At 36.1% G+C, this 23,429-nt stretch overlaps 1 protein-coding gene across 5 annotated transcripts in view; it reads right to left on the reverse strand.

Moving 5' to 3' along the window:
• LOC123519062 (dynein axonemal heavy chain 3-like) overlaps positions 1 to 23,429 on the reverse strand; it is a 386,884-nt gene that overhangs the window by 44,661 nt on the left and 318,794 nt on the right. For all 5 annotated transcript variants that reach the window (XM_045280233.1, XM_045280235.1, XM_045280232.1 and 2 more), the window contains 8 exons: positions 18,294 to 18,479; positions 15,437 to 15,663; positions 15,127 to 15,301; positions 12,305 to 12,541; positions 9,814 to 10,053; positions 8,168 to 8,331; positions 6,404 to 6,544; positions 108 to 227 (listed from right to left, as the gene is read on the reverse strand). In XM_045280233.1, the coding sequence (XP_045136168.1) occupies positions 108 to 227; positions 6,404 to 6,544; positions 8,168 to 8,331; positions 9,814 to 10,053; positions 12,305 to 12,541; positions 15,127 to 15,301; positions 15,437 to 15,663; positions 18,294 to 18,479 (1,490 nt within the window). The remainder of the gene's footprint in view (positions 1 to 107; positions 228 to 6,403; positions 6,545 to 8,167; positions 8,332 to 9,813; positions 10,054 to 12,304; positions 12,542 to 15,126; positions 15,302 to 15,436; positions 15,664 to 18,293; positions 18,480 to 23,429) is intronic.

The following is a 23,429-nucleotide window of genomic DNA, read 5'->3' on the forward strand; positions in this document are numbered from 1 at the left end:
TTTCTTTCCATACAAACCATATTTCTCTATCAAATAATTCAATAACTATATCCTTGAACTCTGTCACTTATTCCTAAATCTATTTTCAATTATACACAAGATCTTACCTGTCTCGTAGAGTGAGGATTGCTTGCCTTTTCTGCATTAGAAGCTGCCGAAAGGTAAACACCAATTCCAAGTAGGAGGAGGGTGTCACATAGTGTCTTCGGCGTAAGTGTTCTTGAAACCTATTCCATCAAAGAGATATCAGAATTTGCATAATTCATATTTTCTAATTACTAGGAGTTATATGTGTTTTTATAACTAGCTGCATGTGTCTTATATCTATTAAAATGCTGGAAGTTAAGAATTACTTATCATAATGCAATACAATATATAAAGTCTTTTGGGAGAAAAGATAAATTTGAAGGTAGAAAACTATACAAGAAATTGCAAAAAACTCTATAAAATTTATATTCATGCCAGTACATGCTGTATTAGTCACTTTAATACAACAGTAAGCTATAAAAACAGACACTAGAAAAATCTTGATCCTATAATAAAACTTGCGAAGAGTGTGTGTTGTATTGTTTTCATGGTTGCCTGCTAGTCATCCAGCCAGCCTTCCCCATTACAGAGCAAGCTCAGAGCTCATAGACTGATCTTTGGGTAAGACTGAGACCACACCACATTCCCCAACACTGGGAATGCAAGGCCTCAACCCCTCAAATTACATCCAATACCTACTTGCTCCTAGGTGAACAGGGGCTACACAGCAAGAACAGATGAATTAAAAATACAACTTTCCGTTTGTTATAATGGCCAATTCCATCTTTCTCTAACGCCACTCCACCTCCTTACCTTCTGTCTAACTTTCTTTCTCTCCTTCTGTTTCTTTTAAATTCTTCTAACTTTTGTTCCACATCACTGCTGAGTGTTCCCTTAGCCTAACATGGCATCTTAGCAGGAAAGGGTGACCCTCCAGACTGCCAATACCTCACAAGCTCACACTTTATGCAGTCTGGCTATACATACACACAAAGACACAAGAGTTGGACCAATTGTGGGGAAGGCCAACCTGATTTATCTGAAAATCCATGACATGATATGTGTAATGTATTATGTAAATAGGTCCTGTATATGTACATGGTACTTTTGGCATGGACACACAAACATGTGGCACAGGCACACACAAGTGCATGCATGCATACACACACACACACACACACACACACACACACACACACACAGAAAGTAAAAAAAGGAAAAGGATTTGGGAGTGACGACGGAACAAAATAATCAACTGGTAAGCCATATTGATAGAATTTTCAGAGACATATAATTTGCTAAGGTATATTAGAATAGCATTTCACTACATGGACAAAGAAATGATGAAGAAATTGATAAGTACTATAATAAGACCAAGATTGGAATATGCAGGAGTAGTGCGGACACTCCATAAAAAGAAACACGTAAGGAAGCTGGAGAGACTACAAAAAATGGCTACAAGAATGGTTCCAGAATATGAAGGGATGACATATGAGGAGAGACTAAAGGCTATGGATCTACCAACCCTGGAACAGAGAAGGGAGAGAGGGGATCTGATACAAATTTATAAATTGATCAACGGAATGGACTAAGTGGATAATGAGAAACTGATCCTGAGAGAAGAATATGACATCCGAAGCACAAGATTGCATAGTAAAAAGCTAAGGAAGGGAAGATGTCTAAGAGATATTAAAAAATATAGTTTCCCGCAAAGATGTGTTGAGATGTGGAACAGCTTGAGTGAAGAATTGGTGTTAGCAACAAGTGTGCATAGTTTTAAAGAAAAATTGGATAAGTGTAGATATGGAGACAGGGCCACATGAGTGTAAACCCCAGGTCCTGTAAAACTACAACTAGGTAAATACACACACACACACACACACACACACACACACACACACACACACACACACACACACACACACACACACACACACACACACACACACACATCTTTGCAGGAAACTATATTTTCTAATATCTCTTAGACATCTTCCCTTCCTTAGCTTTTTACTATGCGATCTTGTGCTTCAGATGTCATACTTTTAAAGTAAGATTGGATAAGTGTAGACATGGAGACGGGGCCATACGAGCATAAAGCTCAGGCCCTGTAAAACTACAACTAAGTAAATACACACACACACACACACACACACACACACACACACACACACACACACACACACATACACACACACACACACACTGGTCCATGGTATACCAGGAAAGGGATATGCAATTGAAATACGATAAATTTATAGATTTGTATAACTCTGCTGTGAAAAAGTTTGTGCCATATTACAGAAAGAGGACTTTAAATAATAAACAGTGGTTTAATAGAAATTGTGAAGAAGCAAAAAAGAACAAAGAAAAGGCATGGAAGAAACTTAAGAAAAACAGTGATGTATTATCAAGAGAAGTTTACAAAACAGCAAGGAATAGATATGTTGAAGTAAGGAGAACAGCACAGAAGGAATATGAACAGAGGGTGGTGGAAAACTGTGATAGTGACCCAAAAATGTTTTACAAATTCATAAATGGAAAACTAAATATAAGGGAGGCAATAGTAAAGGTAAAAAATTGGGAAGAAGTATATGAGGATGCTGGAGATATAGCTGAAATTTTGAATGACAACTTTTGCAAAGTGTTTACAAAGGAGGAGCATTTTATGGGAGGAAGACCTACGGAAATAAAGCAAATGCAGGACATCATGGTTACTAAGGAAGATGTAAGGAAAATTATAAGCAATCTAGATATTAATAAATCAATGGGGCCTGATGGCATATCTGGGAGGTTGCTAAATAAATGTAAGGATCAATTGTTGAACCCCGTATTTGATATTGTGGAAACCTCCATACGAACAGGATTAGTCCCGAAAGAATGGAAAAGAGCTGACATTGTGCCTATATATAAGAATGGTAGTAAAATGGAACCGCTAAATTATAGACCAGTATCGTTGACTAGTATATTGTGCAAGGTATGTGAAGAAGTAATTAAAGCTAAGTGGAGTGAGTATCTAGAAAGTGAAAACATTCTGAGTGAAAGACAGTTTGGTTTCAGAAAAGGAAGATCGTGCGTATCCAATTTATTATGTTTTTATTCAAGAGTGACTGACATACTACAACATAGAGAGGGATGGGTGGATGCTATCTACCTGGACTTGAGAAAGGCCTTTGATAAAGTACCACACAATAGACTGATGTGGAAACTAAAGAAGATTGGAGGAGTAAATGATAAACTAGCAAAATGGATGGAAAATTACTTAATGGGAAGAGAAATGAGAACAGTGGTGAGAGGAAGGAAGTCCGAGTGGAAGAAGGTAACTAGTGGAGTTCCACAAGGGTCAGTGCTTGGTCCTATCATGTTTTTGATTATGTTAATGATATGCCAGTAGGAATTGACAGTTACATGAACATGTTTATGGACGATACTAAAATTATGAGGAGAGTAAAGAATGTGGAAGATTGTAACAAGTTACAGGAAGATCTTGATAAAATATATGAGTGGATTAAGGAGTGGCAGATGGAATTTAATATAGACAAGACCCATGTTATGAAAATGGGAAGTAGATACAGACCAAACTGGGATTACAGGCTGGGTGATGAGAAAATTAAAGAGACCAATGAGGAGAAAGACTTAGGAGTAACCGTGCAAAACACTTTGTCACCGGAGAAACACATTAACAAGATTTTTTTGAAAACATATAACATGCTTCAAAATATTGGCCTTGCGTTCCACTACCTAGATGAAGGAATGATGAAGAAGATATTATGTATCTTAATAAGACCCCAGTTAGAATATGCAGCTTGTGTCTGGTCACCGCATATGAAGAAAAATGTGAAGAAGGTGGAAAGGGTACAGAGGCTGGCAACAAGGATGGTACCAGGACTCAGGGAGTTAGACTATGAGGAAAGACTGAGGAAGCTGGGGCTGACCACATTAGAAGAGAGAAGAACAAGAGGAGACATGATAACTATGTATAAATTGGTGAACAAGATTGACATACTGGACAGAGAGTTGATAAAGGTGACCACAAGTAATCATCTCCGAGGACATGGAAAAAAGCTAATAAAAGGCATCTGTCTAAATGACGTGAGAAAATACAGTTTCCTGCATCGTAGCGTTGATAAGTGGAATAAACTGAGCAGTGATATCGTTGACATGGTGTGTGTCAATCAGATGAAAGAGAGATATGACAGGAATGGACAAGGAGACAGGGCACAGAGAGCTTAGCTCGGGCCCTGTAAAACATAAATAGGTAAATACACACACAGACACATACTGACCCTTGAATGGACAAGAGATTACTTAAAGGATAGGGAAATGAGAACTGTGATCAGAGATACATACTCATCTTGGAGTAAAGTAACTAGCGGAGTGCCACAAGGGTCAATGCCCCATTATGTTTCAAGTTTATGTAAACGACATTCACATTGGGATAAACAGTTACATAAATTTATTTGCTGATGATGCAAAGTTGCTAAGAGTTATCAAAACCAGAGAGGACTGTCTGCTGTTGCAGGAAGATTTCAACAAGATCTAAGAATGGAGCAGGAAGTGAAAATTGGAGTTTAATGCCAAGAAATGCCACATAATGTAACTAGGAAAGAGTAAGAGAAGACCAGTATGGAACTATTTGATGGGAGAGGAGCAAATAATGAAGACTAAAGAGGAAAAAGATCTTGGAGTGATCATACAAGAAAATCTGAGCACTGATAAATACATAAGCAAGATATTTGGACTATCATATAGGATGTTGACTAATATAAGAGTGGCATTTCATTACATGGATAAAGATATGATGAAAAAAATCATCACAAGCATGATATGCCCAAGGCTGGAATATGCAGCAGTGGTATGGTCTCTGAGCTCTAAAAAGGATAATAAAAAAATTGGAAAGGATACAGAAGATTGCTACAAAGATGGTGCTGGAATTAAAGGACCTCACATATGAAGAACAACTAAAGGAAATGGGACTGCCTACCTTACAAGATAGAAGAGAATGCAGGGACCTAATAACAATGTATAAGATAGTAAATGATATTGAAAAGATAGACAAAGAAGACCTAGTGCTGTTGATGGAAGAAGATGGACGAACAAGAGGACATGAAAAAAAGACCAGATGAGGCAGTGTGTGAAGGATATTGGAAAATACAATAAAAAGGCAAAAGATAAAGCATGGAAGAAACTCATAAAACAGAGAAATGACCATAACAGATGGCAGTGCAAGGATGCCAGAAATGAATATTAATATTAGAGTAAGGAGAGAGGAAGAAAGAAACTTTGAGAAATATGTGGTGAATAAAAGCAAAGATGAGCCCAAACTTTCTACAAGTTTATAAACAGCAAAACAAAGAACAAGGAAGCAATTGAAAAATTAATCAAAGAAGGGAAAACATACCATATAGAGAAGGAAATGTGTGAAATTATGAATGAGAGCTTCAAAATGGTGTTCACTGCAGACAAAGATTTTACAGAACCTAGTAGGACATTGCATTGCCAAGGATTACAGGAGTTCAGTGCACAAAGAGGATATTGGAATATTATTGGATAATCTGGATGCCAGAAAAGCAATGAGGCAAGATGATGTATCAGGCTGGGTGTTAAAAGAATGTAAACAGCAATTACTGGATCCAATTTGGGAAATACGCAATTACAAGTTCAATAAATGAAGGGAAAGTTCCACTAGAATGGAAGAGAGCCAATGTAATTCCAATATTTAAAAGAGAAAAGGCAACTGAACCACTAAACTACAGACCAGTGTCACTTACAAGTGTCTTGGGGAAGTTGTGTGAAATAATTATCACAAAAAAATGGGTTAAATTTCTAGAAGAGGAGTATGTCATATCGAACAGACAATTTGGGTTCAGGACAGGGAAGTCATGTGTATCAAACTTATTAAGCTTCTAGTTGAAAGTTGACAGAAGATGATGGAAGAACAAGAGGACATGAAAAGAAGATCAGGATGAGGCAGTGTGTGAAGGATATTGAAAAGAGTTTTCCTCACAGAACAGTGGAACAGTGGAATGCATTGGTTAATGAAGTTGTTACAGCACATAATGTGCATAACTGTAAGGAAAAATTAGATAAATGGAGACATGGAGACAGGACACCATGAGCCATGCTCAAACCCTCTACAATACAACTAAGTAAATACATCAAACACACACACTTTTCCCTTAAAATCTTTTTTTTTTCATATAATTGTACTTGCATCTCCTTAAGCCTCCAGAATATGATACACGTACTAAACAAAAATTGATCCCTTTTAAATTTTCTATTGAAAGGTTAGTTATTTCTTAAATTTATGTTAATTCTTTTAATATATTCATCCTACCATTAAATCATTATCTAAAATACTTGATGGGTCACTCACCTGTTGGCAAGGAGCTGCACACTATGGTGGAAATACTGACATGCAGAAACACACTGTGCAAGCAGTGGAGCTTCAAGCTTTATGTCTTCTAGAAGGGTTGTGGCCACCATTTCCAAAGCTTCATTAGGCCATGTAGTAAACCTGTCAACATTTTGTTTTCACAATTTTTTCCCCAATAGATGTTGAGACACTATCTTTGCATCATCTCTGATAGACTAAACTACACACAGATGCACAGTTCAAGCATCCTATTGGGTTGTTTTTAGTCCTGATGACTTTAAACAGTCATCCAGATTTTTTCAGCCAGCCAACAATCACAAGTTTTTGCCACTGCTCATTCAGCTGACTGAATGTTTTGGAGGGAATTTCAGCTCTGAAGAGCTTGAATGAGAGGTGGACCATGTAAGGTTTGGCATGACCACACAGATCAATTAATTATCTCAAGGGATGTTAATAGGCATGATCTCAGTGGGAGGTCAGGATGAGGGCTTAATGAGATCTGTCCTGTTGTGATAATCCTTCTTGAGTATCATCATGACTGGGTGTTAACATTTCAAGTGTCTCTGAAACTTAAAGTTAATCACTTTTATATGCTATTACATTTTATATGAAAAAAAAAAAAAAAAAAAAAAAAAAAAGAGGCCCAAAATTGCCACATGTGACTTCTGTCTTTCCCATTAACTCTGACAAGAAATAGCCCATGTTGGACAATAAACTGTGGAGTTGTTTGCCTCTATCTTGTTTCATAGTGGCAGATGAAGTGGAAGATTATTGCACTTGTATGTACGTATGTTGTATGTATGTATGTATGTATGGGTAGTGTGTATGTATATTTGTTTAGTTGTTTGTTTATTTGTAATGTAAATGTCCAGAGTGAGCTTGAGCATGGGTGGGGCTGAGGCTTTGGGCAGGAATATACCTAATGGTATGGTGCCCCAGGTAGTGTAGAATCACTGGCACAGTGCATAAGTATGGAAGATGCTTTAACTTCATTAAATTTTGGATAAACTGACTCCTTTATACCAACTGAAGTTCCCTTGGTAAATTGACTACATGTTCGGTTTATCCAAGGAGTTTTGAAAGCCGACTGAACATGCCAGCAATGTTGTATGTATTCCTAGGATAGGGTGACCACCAGTGAGGCTCAGGCTAAGCCAACTGAGTACAGCTCAGTATGTGGTTGTTATCTGGTGTAGTGTGATGCAGTCTGGTGGTGTGTGTGTCATTTGGTTTCTTCCCCCTTCATCTCATGGCAAAACTTCCCAGCAAAGCAACACTGTGTCCTTTCCTTGTTTGTTGAGTGCAACACAGTCAAAAATACTTTTATTTGATATATCATATTATCTACATTACAGTACATTAATGAAGCAGTGTATCACTAAAGCTCTACTAAAAAAAGTGCATATATATATATATATATATATATATATATATATATATATATATATATATATATATATATATATATATATGAAAAGATGCCACCAATTTTCAACGTATGGCCACTAAATGTATCACAGTATAAATTAACCTTCAGTCATTTTATAAAGTGTTATTCTATCTTATACAGTATCTATAAGTATATCCATAATGTTTCACCCATGATAATGCCATATCAAGTCTTGACTATAAGGGTGATTGCCCTTATAATGTAATGTAATTTTCTCTGTGCATTATTCATGCATTCATTAACTAACTGATTTATTCACTCATTTAATTTATGCTAAAATAAAGGATGTAAATAGTTACATATATTTCACTCACCAGTCCACTGTACAGCAATTGACCAGAGAAGGAAACATACGCAGACGAGAAGTAAATGTGTGACCCAATGGAGAAAGTGAGACTACAAGATGTAAGTTAGCTTTCACTCTCTCTGTGAAGAGGCTCAGCAGTGCTCCAGGAGATAAATCCATCTTCTGCCCCTGCTATGTAAGAAATTGTTATGCATTTCACTAAGAACAAATTTCCGAATTCCAGTTTGTATACAAGACATATCCACCACAAAAGGTACATAGATATGACAGACTGCCTTGTATTAATGAAAGTACAAAAATATAGGAGAGGCAATCCCCAATCTCCACACTTTATCCTTCAAGTTAACATTTATAATATGTAAGTAATATGATGCAAGTTTTCTTTCAATACAGCTACATAGTCTGTTGCTTGGTTTTATTTCCTTAATACAAGGATAATACTAGTACTAAGATCACACATACACGCACACACATACACACAAAAATTACTTTACTCCTCTATCAGAGGATAGAGAGATGCAGGAACAAGCTATGAACCATTCACAATAGAGTTTTTAGCATAGAGAGGGTATCAAGTTGAAATAAGGAGGAAAAGATCTTCGAAGAAGCAAAGCTATTGCAGATGATTTTTTGGTTAAGTGCCAGAAATCTTGAGGGAACTTAGATCTTGAAAGATTTTGACATTCTAATTTGGAATGAGTTTTTGGCTAGCTGTATAACAGGCTTGGCAAAATTCTAAATGAGATTCAGGTGATGGAATGCTCAAATACCTTTGGTGGGCTGCCTCTCTATCATGTGCAGCACTAAAGCAGACTGTATTAAGCCAAGGTTTGAGAGATTTAGGATGAGAAATAGAGTTAGGAATGTATACCTCCACATCCAATACCATCATCTCTGTTATGCACTCATAAAAGACAGGTCGCTGAGAAAGAAACAGTACATAGTCAGGTGGCCCCCAATTAGCATTAGCAATATGCCAAAGGCACCTCCATTTGGGGGGATGCTGCAGAGGGATTGGAATGATATGACAAGATACAGATATGAGGTTGTGATTGGAGGAGATTAACAGAGAAGACAGGGTGACAGCATAAGGAGGATTAGAGCTCAAGAAAGAGCAGTAATGTTGGGACTATCTCCAAGACAGTCAGAAACATGAATATGGTATTGTAACAGTCGCACTAGGTTGTGAAAGATAGCAAAGTTAAAGACTAGTTCACCAGGATGGTGGTGAACATTGTTTTTAAGAGAAAAGATCACAAAAGGAAAGAGAGTTAGAAAGTGGTCAACTATAGAAAGTCAAAGAATTTCTTAGTCAAACAAGTGAGAGGTATATAGACTGAATACATAAAAGAAAAATCACTGAAAATATGCATAGTAAGTGTGAGATGACCAAATTGATTAGTAAATTTAGTGAATTTTCAAAGATGGAAGATAAATACTCAGTGTAAAAAAAACCTGGGTTATGGTCCTTCATTGGAAACTTATTTAGTCTTTGATTTAGCATTTGTTAAACAGATTACACATCAAAGCACCACATAAAAATTATATCACATGATAATGAATGAGCTATGTGAAAATTTGTCAATCGTAATAATTTTGAACCTTATAGATATATTGTTTACCTTTTGAAATTGTGCATATTATACCACTTACTTCATCTTTAGCCTCTGCCTGCATTCTTTCCAGAATATCTGCTCTTTCCTCACTGGTGTAAAGATTGGGAAGGTCACCAGTATTAAGTAAGGTATTGACATCTTCAATAAAACTTTCATCTTTGATCTGTGTATCAGTCAACAAGAACACTGTTGACTGGCCATCTCCACCTGCTGTCATTAATACTTTTTTTATGTCCTCTCGCCACTCTTGGATCCCATATGTCTTTGTCACATGTACCTGTAAGGGAAATGAATATAAAGTAATATGAAACAAATATTTCCAGTAAGAATGGTAGACAAAAACTTTAATGTGCTGGTGTCAACTGAAAAAATAAGGTTCTCTGCAATCCAGACAGTATGTGATCAGGTATGTCTTAGACAAAGCATTTGCTAATTCTACCTTGCATAATGTTTGATCTGTCCAGAGCGTAAAGAGAATTATTTTCTGAACTGAACATTCTGTATGATAATTAGATATCAGAAGTGTGCTTTACCAGCAACTCCATCATATTATATCAGGCACAAAACTGAGTTCCATTCAGTTAATTTTCCTTTGGATGGTGCAGTGGGGCATGATGTGTACATCAACCTACTTGTGACCTCAATTACATAATGCCTTCAGATATAATGATTTAGATGTATATAATATAACACATGATAACTCTGCCCTTTGTGCTTACCAAGGTGACACTGACCAGTCATAGCCTTACGTTATAGGTCAAGTAGGCAGGTGACTGAAGTCATTTACTCACCATCAATAATAATGAAAACTAAGCCTTCTGCACCTGCCATGCACTCTTGTGTGCTTCACAGTAGCAAGAAAGAAGTAATCTTTAATGGAGAGAGAGAAAAAAAAAAAAAAAAAAAAAAAAAAAAAAAGGCAAATAGAACACTCAATGGAAAGCAAGAATATTTTCTTCTCTGATCATCTTAAGTGCACCACAGACATATTTGGTAAAGGAAAGCCAAATCTTCAAGGGGCCACATCTAAATGCTCATTACAGAATAGTTTCACTATAATGAGATCCTGCACTTCCTTAAAGGGTGATTGGTTTGTTCAAAATGCCTGGAGTCAATTTGTTTGATTTAGTACTGTTATGGCCCGCCCGTAACATACTCCACTACCATCACCTCCTCCGCTTGCTACCTCGTTCGCCACCTCTCCACCTCACCTTCCACGTCACCGTCTCATGAACCTTCCACGTCACCGTCTCATGAACCCTCCACGTCACCGTCTCATGAACCCTCCACGTCACCGTCTCATGAAGCCCCGCTCCTGTCCCGAAGTTGAATTTAAGCGGCCCCATTCGACTCAAGCGGAAGTGTTAAGCAAGCTCCCTGATTTCTGGAAGTCAGTCAAGGTCAAGGCCTCAACCAGTGAACACAACGCCTCTTGGAATACCATGGGATCTACCTTACCCAGCACTTCACCACTGCGACGCCTCATATGTATCACTTCCCCTCGTCCCGTTTTTTCCACATTGCCTCCATATAGGATTAGTATTATTGTTAGGTATTAAGTTGGGTTCTTTACTGTTGTATTTATTTCTGTGTTATATATATATATATATATATATATATATATATATATATATATATATATATATATATATATATATATATATATATTTCTTTGCAGACGATATTGAAGGCGTGAGCAACTTCAGCATTGTTCAGTTTTTGCTGAGCTTTCTCTATTTGTCTTATTAATTCTTTGTTTTGAGCAGTAAGAGCCCCGATGAGCTGTCCAAAAGGACAGCTCATACTGCTCAAAACAAAGAATTAATAAGACAAATAGAGAAAGCTCAGCAAAAACTGAACATTGCTGAAGTTGCTCACGCCTTCAATATCGTCTGCAAACAAGAGAATCTACTCCCTGGCTACACTAATATATATATATATATATATATATATATATATATATATATATATATATATATATATATATATATATATATATATATATATATATATATATATATATATATATATATATATATATATATATATATATATATATATATATATATACGTGTATGTCAGTTTCATGTTTCATGTTATATCTATATGTGTATGTCAGTTACATTGTTATTGGGTTATTAAATAGCTTCTTAAGTGTCCCCCTTTTGCATTTCCTCACCAGTTGAACCTGCAGTGGTTTTTTTTTTTTTTATTGTTATTGTTCACTGGCTCCCCGATGCCAATCCTACCCATTTAACCGGTGAACGTAACAGTACTCATATGTTAGATATAAGTAAGGGTAGATATCAAATAATCTTGCTAGATACAAATTTGTTACATGCAAACACACTAGAAAGACTGCACTGTACATTCAAACAAAAGTTGATAGTTATCAAATATAAAATGTGAAATGATATAAAAATAATCTTTAACCTTACTTCACTCAGTATGTGAAATGATGTTTAACCCCAACTATGAAATTAAAATTGTTACATAAAATGAGAATATTTCTATCAAATTGATCTCACCTGGAAGAATTCATGATTGGCCATGAAGGCAGCCAGTTTTGTTGCACTTTGACGACCCGAACCAGCAAGACCAACCAAAAGAGCATGACCAGAGTGCTGTTGAAGCACCCTACTAATTCTGGATACATGTTGTATTATATACTGGAAGAGCACCAGAGAGAGAGAAGATTTGGTTTCCAGATTATAGTTATGAAGATAGTTTTCCATTACTTGTTGCAGTTCCTTCATATCTTGTATCTGGGAAGAAAAAAAAGAATATATATATATATATATATATATATATATATATATATATATATATATATATATATATATATATATATATATATATACAGGCAACCCCCGCTTAATGAAGGTTCACACAAAGAAATTTCGCTACAACGAAGGTTTAATTTTACTACCAACTGCTCATTTAACGAACACAAAACTCGCTTTAACAAACTTTTATCCAGGTAATTTTTTCCAAGTTTGAAAGCCCTGACGTATCACGCAAGCCGACAGGCTCTTGAATACACCAGCGCCCCTCGTGGACAACACGTGCACTACTCACTCCCCCTGTTCAAAACAATAACAACGTCAGCACCAGCTCGTCTTCCCTCGCTCAACTTACCACCAAAACGTCCTGCAATGTTGTCTAGCGTTGCTAAAAAGACCAGGAAGTCTCTTACTCTCGAAGTGAAGCTGGATATTATTCACAGACACGAGAGGTGAGGAAACTAATAGCATTGTTCGCCACCATCTTGACTCCATCTACTGTCTCTACTATTTTCAAGTCAGCAGACTCTGTTAAGAAGGCTGGTGACTGGTGAGACCACCTGAACTCGTGACTCTACAATGGATAAAATGAAAAGCCTTGTGGAAATGTGGTACATAAGTTTTGTATGTGATACAATGATGCGCCCTTTGTTTACATTCCACAGGTTGCCGGTTAGTGTCTTTCCTGTTTCACTCTCCCTCCCTTCATAAATTTAAGGTCATCAACGTTATAAAGTTACGTACATACATACATTAGCATACATCATAGTGACTTAAATTAAACTGCCTAAATGTTTAACTTCATAATTTTTACTTCATTACTGTACTATGATGCACTCTCGCTTTGTTTATTCTCAATGGAAGTTTAAGCCAGGGGTTAAACTTGTTATAATGGGTTCGCCTAACGAAGTTTCGCTTAACGAAGGGTTTATAGGAACGTAACCCCTTCGTTAAGCGGGGGTTGGCTGTATATATATATAATATAATATAATATAATATAATATAATAATATATATATATATATATATATATATATATATATATATATATATATATATATATATATATATATATATATATATATATATATATATATATATATATATATATATATATATATATATATATATATATATATATATATATATATATATATATATATATATATATATATATATATATATATATATATATATATATATATATATATATATATAGTACATATAGTCTAAATCAAAATTATTGGCACAAGAAGGTTGCAGCAATAAAAAATCCATAAGCCAAAAACAGCTAATTGTCCCCTCACAAGTACTTTGTTGGGTGCCCTTCTTGCTTAACACACTTATCAAGGTGCCTCGGGACAGACTCTGCAATGTGACGGAGCCACTGAGGGTCAATATTGTTCCAATATCTTGGATGGCAGCCTCAAACTTAAGTATTAATTATTTGTAATGGTAATGTAACCTGTTTTCATTATCGGCCATAAGTTCTCAATGGAGTTTAAATTAGGTAAATTTCCAGGCCAGTCATTAATATAATCCACTTGCACAAAATCAGACCACTTCTTAGTAAGCTTAGCAGTGTGGTAAGGCCCACCATCCTTTAAGAACAGCTTTGTTTGGCACATCTCAAAACAATCTTCCAAACGATCACTCAGTAGTTCCAAGTATTGGTTTGTATTCATCAAAACATTCATCGGTAGAATCACCAATTTCCTCACACTGTGGTAGCCTAGCCATAAGTACCCCACACCATTAATCTATCTGGATATTTAAGTCACTTGGATGAATTTTGTGTCTAATGGATTATTTCCTGGCCACCTATACATTTTCCCACCTCGGTCCCCAGTAACACTGAATACAGCCTCATTACTCCATAACACTTGTTGCCACTTCTTATCCCATGGCAGATATTTCTTGCAAAAAGCAATCCTATTTTCCTTTTTTTAAGGGTGACAATCAGTTTCTAACGAGCAGTTGTGTGTGCTGGGATGATTCACAGCTTCAAGGGAAGTGTCTGGTACTAATGAAATTGCTTCCTTTACTTGCTCTATATTTACCTTAACATATTTCATATAGACCAAAAGTCTTTTTTTTTATCAATACAAATCTGTACAGATATTGATGATGTGCAAAATATATTATAATACTCAAAAGTTGTATTTTTACATTCATACATAGAATATGTATGTTATGATGCTAAGTTATCAATTATCATTCTTGTTTTTTTGCTGTTTCTATCAAAAACATATTACATCCAAAACAGTGCAAAAGTAAATTATCAATCCAACTTCAGAGATAGTGATACCATATAAGATAAGTAATATACATACCTGGTAAATGTTTTAATGCCCTTTTCTCACAACAATGCACACCACAATGATATCGTGGTTGTACATAGTAAACTAAACTAATCACATACCTGTGACATATTGAATTAAAACTGGATTAAATGATGCTGGAGTATCAATAGACAACCTGTATTATCACATAAGGATTTAGTGAGAAATTATATAGAATCAGATAAGTCAGTTTTAGGCAGGCTGTGTCTTCTTCTCTTTCACTCACCTCATCATATGTAGGATTTTCTGCATCAGGAATCATAAAATTTCCAAAGATAAGATTATTAAGATGTTGGGCATCTACATCTTCTTCCTCTGTTACCAAATGAGTCAAAACTGAATTCAACTCAAGGTGAAATGTCTCCTGGCATATATTCCTTACTATCATGAAGAACTTTTGTCTGCAAAACACAAAATATCATTAATTTAAAAATTATGACTATCCAAATGCTACAGATCAGTCTCATATCTTTATCTCTTACTTCTGTATACACTTTGTTACACTTATTTTTGGGACAAAACAATTCTAAAGATACCTGTCATTGTCATCACATAGGCGATCATGAAAAACGCGATAGGTTTCATGAAGCCAAAGTCTGATAACTTTATCAACAGAAGTGAGACAAGTGTTGGGTACCAAAAGGATCCCACCCACTACTCGTGAGAAGTCTCTTAAATTGAAAACGTAGTGGCTTTTAGCTGGTGTGGGGAGGAATGTAGAGATGATGCTCTTGTACACTTCTCTAGTGGCCTCAACCAGAGTCTAGCAATGAGAATGAAAAAGAAAATTAAATCAATGTACATTTTCAAGAAAGTCACCTAACAAACACATGCTGAAAAACTGAATGAGACATAAAAATCAGGATTACTATATATGGCATACAGTACTTAACAAAAAACTAACAATACTATGCAATACACAAAAAATCAGCACTTATGAACAAGAAGAAATCTTAAGGCAGAAATACCCTCATTAACATAATAAAACAAAAATGAAAAATAAACACTCACTTTAGTGTAGACATACTACAGAGCTGATATACTACACTAAAACTTAAATTAATAAAAATTCCATATAAATCAGAAAAGTTATTTCTGCATAATTCTTGCAAACTGACATCATGATAAACTTAGTCCAGCTAGATCAAACTCTGCATAACATACACTGTATAATTACTGTGAAGGTTATGACATTACACCAAGAAGGGCTGCTGGTTCTGGTTCTGGTTTAAAGTCAGGAGGTTTTATCTTTACAATAGCACCTTCCTAATGTCATCTTGTTTATCTTTTCTTTTTGCAGTTTAATTTGCTTTCCTCCTAAAATTGTGTAGTAGGGTTTTTTTTTTTTTGTTATTTCAGTGTTACTGTGTCAAAAATAAACTCATCAACAATACGATAATTATTTTCTATATAAAGATTTATGTACTTTCCGTGAACCAAGCTGATGCAGGTAAACAAAGCTTTTGTGCAGGTGCTGTATGATGTGTTTTGATGCTAGGGTGAAAGATTGAGAGTAAAGAAGCTTTACTTTTGACCTAATAACCATGCACATCTTGTAGAACCTGTATATTAACTTTGCTTACTTGTAGCAGCTTAGTTCAAGATAAAGATAATGAACTGATAAAAATGGTAAGACAAGAGAAGAAAGTAAGAAAAGGGAAGACAAATTTGATAAACTGAGATTATAAAGAAAAATGAAGATCAGAATTGTGGCGCCCCCCTGCTATAGTGAGGTAAGCGACACACACAAATAATCAAGAAAACAGTATTTGAAAGTCCCGCTCTTTACTTAGCCATGTGTGCACTTACCTCTCTACAGCCCTATTCTGTAATGAAGTAAGCAACCATACATGGCACTTGCCTTAAAGCATCTGCACCTCTACTGGCCAGGTGATGACTCACCATAATCACACCTAGTAATTGGTCCTGGTACTTTTCTGGGGTGCTTGCCTCACTATAGCACAGATGTCTTGCTGTGCTCTTCGAGAGTGAAAATATCTTGAGTTTTTCTATTATATTTCAACTTTATGAACTTGTGTTTTGAGCTTTCAGATTATGTCAGATGCCTCATGAAAGAGCTTGAATTACCCTATCTGATGCATGCAACAACTCAATTTTGACCTGGGTGTTGCTCATTTCACTATAGCAGGGAATGCCACAATTATTGGTAAGTTCCTTTTTCTGATAACAGAAATATTGAAACAACAAAAAAAAATTTTTTTTCTTTTATGTTAAGGCCCCTATAGTGCCTGTAGGTCTACTTGAAGATTATAGGAAGTGCTGTTCAGCTTCCACCCATTTGTGGCATAGGCAATTTTATTCATAGCGGTACCCATATTAGGGCCCATATCACCACCTAAGCTCATCTTTGGTATAACCACCTAGAACCGTATCATGATGACATGTAGGTAACTTCAAACCACTCAACAAGTGACAAGGTTTCCAAGGTGGTATGTGGTGGGATTGGAACCAACACATGGACCTCTGCCCAATCCCATGCTCACCACCTTATCCAGAATGACACCACCTCCCTAATACAGTTGGGTATGTGACTTATGAGCAACACATGAACAAACTTCCCAAAAAATAAATGAAATAAATAAAATAATGATAATGAATAAATAAAAAAAATCATAATAAAAACAACTAATCAACTCATCACTTGTGAGAACAGGAAAATTTCAATTTGCTTGACTTTCCTGTTACATTCACCTAAGCTAAACACTATGCTGTGGATTGTAAGATAAAAGGTATTGTTTAAATATATTTTACTGCACTTTTGTGACATTAAATATTTCTTTAATTCTTTGAGCATTTTTTAGAATAATTTTGCCAGCTGACCATTTTTTGCTTCCACAGGAATTTTGGAAAGGAATGTGGTTGAAAGTCAAGTACACCCGAGTAGCACCCAGTTCTTGGAAGAAGAGAGGAGAATGAGAATTAATTTGAAAGATGCAGAAGAGGAGATCAGAAAATAAAAAGAAACCATAAAAAAACTGCACCTAGGAGATGCTGTTACAAAGGCTACACCAGCAGTCCTTCTTTGCATTATGTCCTGAAATGGAGACTCTCGTGGGAGGAAGGGAATGAACTGAAAACTCTGAACCTGCAGGAGGGATTTCCAATGTATTTTAGCGATATTACACAAGTCTGAATTTTCATGAAATGGAAAAGGCTGAGTCTAACTTATGGATTCCACTTATGAAGGTTTTACTGTAATCACACATAATTTTACAATATACAAATTAAAATTAATAAAGATGCTGGAAAAAGAAAATATAAGACTTTAGGAAAATTCATATTATGCTACACTTTAATATGATAATGTTACCATATCAGTAAGCCACTTTCAATGAAAACTCAATTGATTCAACAACTTCAGAATGAACTTACCTTACTCAATCTCTGGATGTTTTCATCTTCTTGAGTGCTAAAGCGCCATGTCATAATTGATCCAAATATTTTGTCTAACGTTTTATCCTCAAAGGTATCAATGCACATGATATTAAGGTGTCGGGTGAATCGTCCACAGATGTTATTACGGCCAGTACTAGGAGGAGTCATTGCACCCAAAAATAACTGAAGAGGAAAGTTGCTGTCAATACATTTTTGCATTTAGAATAAACTAAGGATAAATTATGCACATTGTATCATGGGAAAAATGTGTATAAATATAAACATATATATATATATATATATATATATATATATATATATATATATATATATATATATATATATATTTTTTTTTTTTTTTTTATGTAGGGAAGAGGGCCAGCCAAGGGCAAAAAAAAAAAAAAGAAAGTTAGAAAAAAAGCCCACTTGAGCACTGGCTCTCCAAAGAGAAGAAAAAGTGCCAAAACCGTCAGCCAGAATTAGGGGAGCAAATGCCTCGATACCTCCCTCTTAAAAGAAGACAAGTTGTAGGAATTTGGAAATACAGATGCAGGGAGGGAGTTCCAGAGTTTACCAGTAAAGAGATGAATGATTGAGCGTACTGGTTAACTCTTGCATTAGAGAGTTGGACAGAATAGGGGTGAGAGGAAGAAGAAAGCCTTGTGCAGTGCGGCCGCAGGAGGAGGGGAGGCATGCAGTTAGCAAGATCAGTAGAACAGTTACCATGAAAATAGCGATAGAATATAGAAAGGGATGCAACATTTCAGCGGTGAGAAAGAGAGTGAAGACAGTTAGTCAGAGGAGGGGAGTTGATGAGACGAAGAGCTTTCGATTCCACCCTATCAAGCAAAGCTGTGTGACTGGAACCCCCCCAAACATGCGAAGAGTACTCCATACAGGGACGGATAAGGCCCTTATACAGAGTAAGCAGTTGGATATATATATATATATATATATATATATATATATATATATATATATATATATATATATATATATATATAAACCCTTTATAAATTTAATATGAACTAGTTGGATATTGGATAAACTGGATTCTATATAGCCACCAGATTTTTCTAATCTAAATTGGATGGCACTGAATATGAAGTGAGCATCCAGTTTAGGTATCAATTTGAGCTTGCGATTGTACAAACCTTACAATACTCCTACATTCCTCTGTTCCAAAATTGTGCTCCAGAAAATCCTGGAAAGTTAAGAAGTGTTCTGCATTGCACTACAGCAGGATTATAATGTTATTTATTGCTTACCTTGTCACAGATGATATGCACATCCCCTCATGGGGGTGAAAATATTAATAAATAATTCTCATATGGCTCTGTGGTCACTCTCTTCCTCTTGTCTTTGTTTTAAGTGCATAAATGTGTTCTGTTTTAATTATTCTGATCAATTAATATTTTTGCAGAAAATTAATATAACTTTTAGGTTCCATATATTGTTAAAAGTTCCAAAAGTTTGTTACTTTCGAACTTTCATGTTCCGTTGCCTTCCGGAACTTAAGAACTTAACTGTATATGTACCAACTTTTGATGATAAAAGATGTTATAGTAATTTTGTGTGTGTGTAGGATAAATTCAATATATCAGATCGTCTGATGTTCTGACAAGGCGTTCCCCCAATTGATCTGATTTATAGAGGGTTTACATATACAGTTTAATGGGTCTTGGTTCAATAGATTTTGAAAGCAATGGACAATTTGAAAAGTCAGTGGTGTGGTGTGTATGTGTACATATGTGTATGTATGTATGTATGTATGTATGTATGTATGTATATATATATATATATATATATATATATATATATATATATATATATATATATATATATATATATATATATATATATACACACACACACACACACACACACACAGGACATCGTCGATGGCGGAGGTGGTCGCTGAGCTCCAGAGCAATCATCTATAATTCTACAGTTACCTAAGAGTAACCAAGGTGGGAAAGGAGCTGGTAATGTTTGTCCCGTCTCCATATAGTCATGTTAACTGTTGATTAGCAAAATAATGTCCAGTGAAGGTAAATATAAACTGTAGCCTGCGTTTGAGCCATCAGCTGGTTTGTTTACGTCTGCGCAACATGGCGGCCGTGAACTCGAAAGAGGAATCAGACTTCACAGGGTTTCAAGGAATAATGGAGAAGAGCGCTTATGTGAAGAAAATTCTGGAGTTAGAAGGTAAAATTGAAAAACTGTTTGAAAAGTATGAGGGCCTGGAAACGAGTTATGACAATGTAAAAGAGACTGTGCCGATATGAAGAAGGAAAATGCAGCACTGAAAGAGGAAGTTAAGCTAATTAAAGTGAATTGCGAAAAATGTGGAGAATCTCTAGGAAAAGTGATGGAGAAGCAGGCTGAATGGAAAAAAGTCAGGAAGTGGAAAGAAAGGAGGTAAATTACAAAGTTGCAAGTCTGGAAAAGGAAATCAAAGAGTCAGGGAGAAAACTTTGGGCCTTGCTGAAATTATAGATCAACAGATCATAGAAGAGAAGATAGCTGAGAAAGTGGTGAAGGTTATTAAGTCAAATGAGACATTGGTGAGGGAAACTGTAGACAAAAAGAGATGTGTGGTGATATTTGGTGTGGAGGAGGATAAGACACCGAGTAAAATGGAGAGAGAGAAAACATAAAAAGGTGATAAATAATATCATTAATGTGGTGCAAGAGGAGGAAAAGACCTAGTACAAGAAATAGAGGACTTCCATAGAATTGGAAAGTTCACAAGAGAAGGTATGAGGCCAATAAGAATCAAACTTAAGTCACAAAAGGATGTAGATGAATTGGTGGAGAAGTCATGGAGGCTAGCCCAGCAGGAAACAACAAGGAAGATTTGGTTGAGAAGAGATCTCGGTGAAAAGGAAAGAGAAATGTTAAATGAGTTGAGAAAGGAGGCTTTGAAAAAAATGAAGAGAGGACAGAAGAGAGAAGAAAGAGTTTTTCTGGAGAATCTTGGATATGAGACTGAGGAAGTGGTTCATAACCCAGAAAAGTACAGCAAGAAAGGACTAAAGAAACTTACATATGAGCGAAATGTAATGTATTCCAACATAAATGGAGTGATATCGGGATTTTAGAACTCAACGATTACTTGAGGGACAAGAACCCAGATATTGTGGGTCTTACTGAAACAAAACTGAGAGAGGAGAAGACCTGATGAAGGTTGGAGAAGGAAATATAACGTTTGGAAAAGAAATAGAGTAGGTAAGATGGGAGGAGGAGTGATGTTGCTGGTTAAAAAGATATAAAGGTGGATCAAGTGAAAAAGGTATGGGAAAGGCAGAAGTGCTAAAGATCAGAGCAGAAACTAATGAAGGAAAAAGAGGCACTACATAGTGGTGTACGTACCACCTAAGACAAATGCATGGTCAGTACAGGAATATGAAGAAATGATAAGTGATACAGGAACATGTCTGGAAGAAATGTTGGGTGGCTGTGAACGAACTATAATGATGGGAGATTTTAATTGTAAAGAGGTGTGTTGGGAGGACTGGTCAATGGAAGGATCAGAGACAACATGGGGAAATACACTATTGACACTGGCAATGGAAAATGTGTTAACTCAGTGGGTCAAAGAAGATACTAGGTTTGGAGGAGAGGGAGCATCGTCAAGACTGGACTTGGTCTTTAGTACAGAGCCAATGGTCATTGAGGAGATGAGGGTGGAGTGCCCTTTAGCAAAGAGTGATCATGCAGTTTTGGAGTTCAAGGTGATAGACGAAGAGAAATCTAGAAGAAATGAAGAATATAAAGTGGGAAGATGGAATTATGCCAAGACAGATTTTGGAAACCTAAAGAAATTCTTTCAAGAGACAAATTGGATGAAATTCAAGAGTGCTAAGGAGCAAATGAAAAGTGGAAGGAATTTATAAAAATATACAAAGAAGGTGAGAAAAATTTGTACCAATAAGACAACATAGAGAAGTTGGAAAGCAGGACTGGTTTAACGATAGATGTGAAAAGGCTAGAACAAGAAAAGAGGATGCATGGAAGAGGTGGAGAAGGAAAAGACGGATTAAGCAGTGGGAAAGTTACAAAAGAGCAAGAAATGAATATGTGTTGATTAGAAGAGAAGAAAGAAAGAAACAAGAAAAGGATATAATTGATAAATGTAAAGACCAACCAAGGCTTTTTACAGACATGTGAACAACAACATCAAAAATAGAAAGTATTGAAAGTTTAGAAGTAAATGGAGTATACAGTGAAGATCCCAGGAAATGGCAGAGGCTATGAATGGATGCTTTCGGAAGGTATTCACAAAGGAGACTGCTTTTGACAAACCACTGGTAATGGAACAGAAAGGGATTATGAAGGAGTTTCAAGTAACTGTGGAGGAGATCAAGAACATGATGGGGAGTTTAGAAGTGAGAAAAGCTGTGGGACCTGATGGGGTATCAGGATGGATTTTAAGAGAATGCAGGGAGCAATTGGCAGAAAAAGTTTGTGAAGTAATTGATGCCTCATTAAGGGAAGGCGTAGTGCCCCAAGACTGGAAAAGAGCTAACATTGTCCCAATCTATAAATCAGGTAACAAGAGAGACCCATTGAACTATAGACCAGTGTCACTTACAAGTGTGGTAGCTAAGATGTGTGAGAGGGTGGTGAAGAATAGATGGACAGACTTCTTGGAGAAAAATGACATACTTTGTGAGTGTCAATTTGGTTTTAGGAAAGGGCGTTCATGCACGACAAACCTGATATGTTACTATTCGAGGGTGATAGATGTAATACAGGAAAGAGATGGTTGGGCTGATGGAATATATCTGGATTTAAAAAAGGCCTTTGATAAGGTACCACACCAGAGACTGATCTGGAAACTTGAAATGGTAGGAGGAGTGCATGGCAGTTTACTAAAATGGATGGAAGACTTTTGGTAGGAAGAGAAATGAGAACAATAATTAAGGACAGACCATCAGAATGGGGATTGGTGGAGAGTGGAGTTCCACAGGGATCAGTGTTGGCACCAGTAATGTTCGCAGTCTACATAAATGACATGGTGGATGGGGTGTCCAGTTATGTGAGCCTATTTGCAGACGATGCAAAATTGTTAAGAAAAGTGAGATGTGACAAAGATTGCGAACTACTCCAGGAAGACTTGGACAGAAT

The sequence above is a fragment of the Portunus trituberculatus genome, chromosome 44, assembly GCF_017591435.1.
Source record: "Portunus trituberculatus isolate SZX2019 chromosome 44, ASM1759143v1, whole genome shotgun sequence".
Classification (NCBI taxonomy): domain Eukaryota; kingdom Metazoa; phylum Arthropoda; class Malacostraca; order Decapoda; family Portunidae; genus Portunus; species Portunus trituberculatus.